Source organism: Salvelinus sp. IW2-2015, unplaced genomic scaffold (assembly GCF_002910315.2).
Source record: "Salvelinus sp. IW2-2015 unplaced genomic scaffold, ASM291031v2 Un_scaffold640, whole genome shotgun sequence".
NCBI lineage: Eukaryota > Metazoa > Chordata > Actinopteri > Salmoniformes > Salmonidae > Salvelinus > Salvelinus sp. IW2-2015.
The window spans coordinates 27,129-33,362 of record NW_019942587.1 but is presented as its reverse complement, the minus strand read 5'-3'; the positions used below and the strand labels follow the sequence as shown (position 1 = coordinate 33,362).

The window sequence follows — 6,234 nt, the reverse complement described above, 5'->3', positions numbered from 1 at the left end:
ATAGACCTAGTCTGTTCATTATATACATCTACATGATGTATTGTTACACCATGTAGGAGCAGTATAGACCTAGTCTGTTCATTATATACATCTACATGATGTATTGTTACACAATGTAGCAGCAGTATGGAGGTAGTGGGGGACAAATTGTTGACACCCTTGATAAAGATGAGCAAAATCAACTCTATAAAATAAAGATTTCAAAAACTTGTATGTAAAAAAATAAGGGGGAATTAGATTATTGTATACTGATACAATTGCTCAGAGAAAGAGATTTAGTTTAACATGTAATTCTCAAAAGGAAGGTGTCTGAATTATTGCTACCCATGTTTTCAATACTCCAGCACCCTCCCCTTGGGAGGTTAACGACACTGAAATGTTTTATGAGATTAGAGAACACATTGGGTGGGATCTTAGACCATTCCTCCATACAGAATCTCTCCAGGTCCTTGATTTATTTTGTCTGCGCTTGTGGACTGCCCTGTTCATTTCAAACCACAGGTTTCAATGGAGTTCAAGTCCGAAGACTGAGATGGCCATTGAACATTTTGATTTTGTGGGCAAATAACAATTTATTTGTGGATGTTGATGTGTCTTGCTGGAAGATCCACTTATGGCCAAGTTTCAGCCTCCTATCAGAGGTAACCAGGTTTTGGGATAAAATATCCTGGTAGTGGGCAAAGTTTATTTATTTATTTTATACATACATTTTTGCTCATCTTTATCAAGGGTATCAATAACTAGGTTCTTATTTTGATATCTAGTTATTTGACTGAATCAGAAATACAGATGTGGAGTAGATGTAGAGTTTGTTTTAAAATCTCATAAAAAATCTGAACTAATCAAACCACTTGCTGCTCTTTGTACGTGTTGATATAATAGTCTTATTTAATGGAGAGGAAAAAAACGTTTCCCTAAACTGCTTTATAATATTATAATTCAATGAAGAAGATAAAAAGTGTTCCCTCTTCAACTGCGTTTCCTCCCTCCAGACAGCAGACGGCGATATGTGTCTTCCAGGCGATGTTTGTAGTGTGTGGTATGATCTAGTGGACGGAACGCTTCTTCAACAACTGCAGCCATCTCGGTAGCTCGCTAGCCAACAAAGTCGGAACATTCAAGTTATTTAGACAATTTCGTGGTTTAATTGCCACTATGATTTAAACATACTTATGTGGAAACAACTAGCTACCCCATTTGATGTAATATTTACGTTGTAAGTCAACTACCTGGCTGGTTAAGTTAGCACTAGTCTAGTCGCTAATGCTAACTAGCTATTATCCCCGACCATGAGCTCACTAAGCTACTCTCCTCTTGTTAAAGAAGAGGAAATCTGCTGGACGGAGAAAGAGGGTCTGTGGCTGAACGTTGTCGTGAAAGAGGATGAGGAGGATGTCACAATACAAAAACAAGTAGAGGTTGAGGCTGTTACCGTGAAAGAAGAGAAAGACGCATTCAGAGTGAAAGAGGAGGAAGGTGTTACTGTGAAAGAAAAGGAGGAAGATGCCGTTTTTGGAGTGGATGATGAAGAGGGGGAGATTACTGTCACGTTAGAGGAAGAAGAGAAGACTGGAGAACTGATTAACACCAGTAAATACAGTGAGTACTATCTTATAAAACCGGGACATTGATCTGATTAACACCAGTAAATACAGTGAGTACTATCTTAACAGAACACAAACTCTGCAGTTGTTGAACTAATGTGTGATTTTTAAAAGGGCATTCTACACTTGAATATGTTTTTGTACTGTAGGAATTGTTCATGACGTCCTCCAGTGATTTTTTAAAACACTTTTCCTGTTGAAAAGTGATATATAAATACAGTAAAGTATAAACACACTAAAGGGAAACAAATAAATGTTTTGAGCAAAATAGTGTTTTTTTAGACAACTACAAACTTGAAGGAGTGAGTGATGTCATAGTAAGGCCTTCAAGGAGTTGGCTTGATGGGAGGTCGTGATGTCATCCAATAGGCGACAGATCTTCATGTGAATATTCATTATTCTTTTTTAAATCCTTCCTGTTCTGTCAAGTTGGTTGTTGATCATTGCTAGAAAGCCATTTTCAATTCTTGCCATAGACTTTCAAGACGTTTTAAGTCCAAACTGTAACTAGGCCACTTGGGAACATTCAATGTCATCTTGGTAAGCTCATCCAGTGTAGATTTGGCCTTGTGGTTTAGGTTATTGTCCTGTTCGTACAGTTTTTTGTATTCAGATCTCTGAAATGCACTCTACCTACGTAACATTTAGTGTCTNTCCAGTGTAGATTTGGCCTTGTGGTTTAGGTTATTGTCCTGTTCGTACAGTTTTTTGTATTCAGATCTCTGAAATGCACTCTACCTACGTAACATTTAGTGTCTCCTTATATTACGCTGGGAAAACAGTTTATGGGCACAGAAATCCTAAATAATTTCAGAGTTTGCCAAATCCAATGGTTCTAACCTAGTCACCTTTATTGACAACACCCAAATGGATACTGTCATTAACACGGTTCTTCAATAATTACACATAATTCTTAATACTGTAGCTGTTTAGTTACAGTCACATGTTCAACTATCATCAGCTGATCCAGGAAATAATTTTCAAATGACAAACATCACAACATGCAGCAACAATCAAATTGCTTCTTCATTCATTACTCTGATAAAGACAGTTATGCCGTGCTCCACATTGAATCCAACATCCCTAACAAATTGATGTTTATAATGTTGTTGTCTGCTTGATTTATAGTAGGGTCTCGTTAGTCTGTTTGGAGACAGAGATACTTAGCTCATAATGTGTAGAGAACTGTTCCTTGATGGATAGGTGTAACAGTATAACTTTAGTCCGACCCCTCGCCCCGAAACGGGCGCGAACCAGGGACCCTCTGCACACATCAACAACAGTCACCCACGAAGCATCGTTACCCATCGCTCCACAAAAGCTGTGGCCCTTGTAGAACAAGGGGAACCACTACTTCAAGGTCTCAGAGCAAGTGACGTCACCGATTGAAAGGCTATTAGCGCGCACCACCGCTAACTAGCTAGCCATTTCACATCCGTTACATAGGCTATTGTACAACACACAGAGCTATTTTCCTTTATTCAGGACATTTAGAATAAAAACCCATTACAGAGTAGCCTAGTGGGATTATTCACTAAATTATCTGGTTATGAAATGTTATGACAAATTATTTTTAGTTTCCATGTTTCACCTGAAATATTAAATTGTTTATAGTCCTAGGTCTATGTTGTTGTTAGGTGAATCAAATAAAATCAAAAAATTATTTATATAGCCCTTCGTACATCAGCTGATATCTCAAAGTGCTGTACAGAAACCCTGTCTAAAACCCCAAACAGCAAGCAATGCAGGTGTAGAAGCACGGTGGCTAGGAAAAACTCCCTAGAAAGGCCAAAACCTAGGAAGAAACCTAGAGAGGAACCAGGCTATGAGGGGTGGCTAGTCCTCTTCTGGCTGTGCCGGGTGGAGATTATAACAGAACATGGCCAAGATGTTCAAATGTTCATAAATGACCAGCATGCTCAAATAATAATAATCACAGTAGTTGTCGAGGGTGCAGCAAGTCAGCACCTCAGGAGTAAATGTCAGTTGGCTTTTCATAGCTGATCATTAAGAGTATCTCTACCGCTCCTGCAGTCTCTAGAGAGTTGAAAACAGCAGGTCTGGGACAGGTAGCACATCCTGTGAACAGGTCAGGGTTCCATAGCCGCAGGCAGAACAGTTGAAACTGGACCAGCAGCACGGCCAGGTGGACTGGGGACAGCAAGGAGTCATCGTGCCAGGTAGTCCTGACGCATGGTCCTAGGGCTCTGGTCCTCCGAGAGAGAGAAAGAAAGAGAGAATTAGAGAGAGCATACTTAAATTCACACAGGACACCGGATAAGACAGGAGAAGTACTCCAGATATAACAAACTGACCCCGCAAATTCAAAGAGGAGTCGTAATTTGCTTCTAATGATCATGGATCTTTTCCTCAAGAAGTTCATGAATTTATTACTGCTGAAGTGAAAGCCATCCTCACTTTGGGGAAGCTGCTTTTTAGTTAAGCTTTGCGACAGTATCAAAAATACATTTGGGGCCCCCGGGTGGCGCAGTGGTCTAGGGACTGCATCGCAGCGCTAGCTGCGCCACAGAGTCTCTGGGTTCGCGTCAGGCTCTGTCGCAGCCGGCCGCGACCGGAGGTCCGTGGGCGAGATGCACAATGCTCTAGCGTCGTCCGGGTTAGGGAAGGGTTTGGCCGGTAGGGATTCCTTGTCTCATGCCCAGCGATCCTGTGCGGGCCGGCGAGTGCGTGCTAGCCAGGGGGCCAGAGTGCACGGTGTTTCCTCCGACACTTGTGGGCTGGCTTCCGGGTTGGAGGCGCGCTGTTTAAGAAGCAGTGCGGCTGGTTGGGTTGTGCTTCGGAGGACGCATGGCTTTCGACGTTCGTCTCTCCCGAGCCCGTACGGGAGTTGTAGCGATGAGACATGATAGTAATTACTAGCGATTGGATACCGGAAATTGGGAGAAAGGGTAAAATTTAAAGAAAGAAGAAAAAAAAAACATTTTGGATGTTCTCTTATTTCCTCAATTAGTTGGAAAAATAGGATGATCGAGCAGCAGTGAAGGGCTTTTCGATCTGCACGGTACTGTCTTTCCAAGCTAGTCGGAAGACTTCCAGTTTTGGTGTGGCCTTCCGTTCAATTTTCTGGAAGCTTGCTTCAGAGCTCGGGTATTTTCTGTATACCAGGGAGCAGTTTCTTATGACAAATGTTTTTAGTTTTTTAGGGTGCAACTGCATCTAGGGTATTGCGCAAGGTTAAATTGAGTTCCTCCATTAGGTGATTAACTGATTTTTTGTCCTCTGAAGTCTTGGTAGGCAAAGGAGTCTGGAAAGGGCATCAAGGAATCTTGTGTTGTTGAGAATTTATAGACGACTTTTGATGTTCCTTGGTTGGGGTCTGAGCAGATTATTTGTTGCAATTGCAAACGTAATAAAATGGTGGTCTGATAGTCCGGATTATGAGGAAAAACATTAAGATCTACACATTTTATTCCATGGGACAAATAGGTCCAGAGTATGACTGCAGTGAGTAGGTCCAGAGACATGTTGGACAAAACCACTGAGTCGATGATGGCTCGAGCCTTTTGGAGTGGGTCTGTGGACTTTTCATGTGTATTAAAATCACAAAAATTAGAATATTATCTGCTATGACTACAAGGTCCGATAGGAATTCAGGATCAGTGAGGAACGCTGTATATGGCACAGGAGGCCTGTAAACAGTAGCTATAAAAAGTGATTGGAGTAGGCTACATAGATTTCATGACTAGAAGCTCAACAAGACAAAACCTGCATTTGTGGGGGGGGGGGGGGTGAGAAAGTTGAAATTTGCTATATGCTAATAAAATGTTGCAACACGTCGCCTTTGCGTGCTTCCTTGGATGCGGGGGAATGGGTCACTAGTGTACAGGAGTGAGGCTCATTTAACACAGTAAATTCATCAGGCTAGCCATGTTATCAAGCCATAATCAATTTCAAGATTAATGACAGTGATTAGTTCATTGACTATAACTGCCTTTGAAGTGAGGGATCTAACATTAAGTAGCCTATTTGAGATGTGAGGTATCACGATTCTTTCAATATGGCAGGAATGGAGGTCTTTATCCTAGTGGAGATTGCTAAGGGAAGTTATGGTCTACAGTGAGGTCTATGTTGTTGTTTGGTGAAGTTATGTGCCAATTTGGTTGAACACTTAGTAGACAAACCACATTTGTCAGGCTGATGGCAAAGCTAGCCAAAGAGCATTTTACTGGTTGAAGTGTTTAAGTATAAATCAGTTGAAGCAGGTGATTCAAGCTACAATTATAATCCATGATTTAATGTGAAATGCACTTATAAGCACCTGGAAATGGTGATATTATGCGTCTATGAGAACTCCCCTGAGTTTCTCCACGGTGGTGAATCAGTGAATAGACAAGAGCTTAATGTGAGTTTCCTTGAGTAGTCACTCCTGATCTTGCACTGTAATGTTCAGAAAACATTGTGAAAATCTAAAATCTAAGCTCACTATTTTTGCTCCAGGCAGATATACTACATACATACTAGCAGGGAGGGGTTTCTGCAACAAATTGTGTGTGCTATGCCCTCGTGCCGCAATTTTAGCAAACACAGAAAGGGGCCATATTGGAGACCAAAAGTCATCTGGCGACACTGCTTTAGAGTTTCACCACTTTAATAACTTATTTCTGCCCAT

At 41.3% G+C, this 6,234-nt stretch overlaps 1 protein-coding gene across 1 annotated transcript in view; it reads left to right on the top strand.

Moving 5' to 3' along the window:
* Positions 1–1,052: 1,052 nt before the first annotated feature.
* Positions 1,053–6,234, top strand: part of LOC139023969 (zinc finger protein ZFP2-like) — a 10,237-nt gene continuing 5,055 nt past the window's right edge. The window contains exon 1 of the mRNA XM_070438267.1: positions 1,053–1,599. Within this exon, the coding sequence (XP_070294368.1) occupies positions 1,290–1,599 (310 nt within the window). The 5' untranslated portion in view covers positions 1,053–1,289. The remainder of the gene's footprint in view (positions 1,600–6,234) is intronic.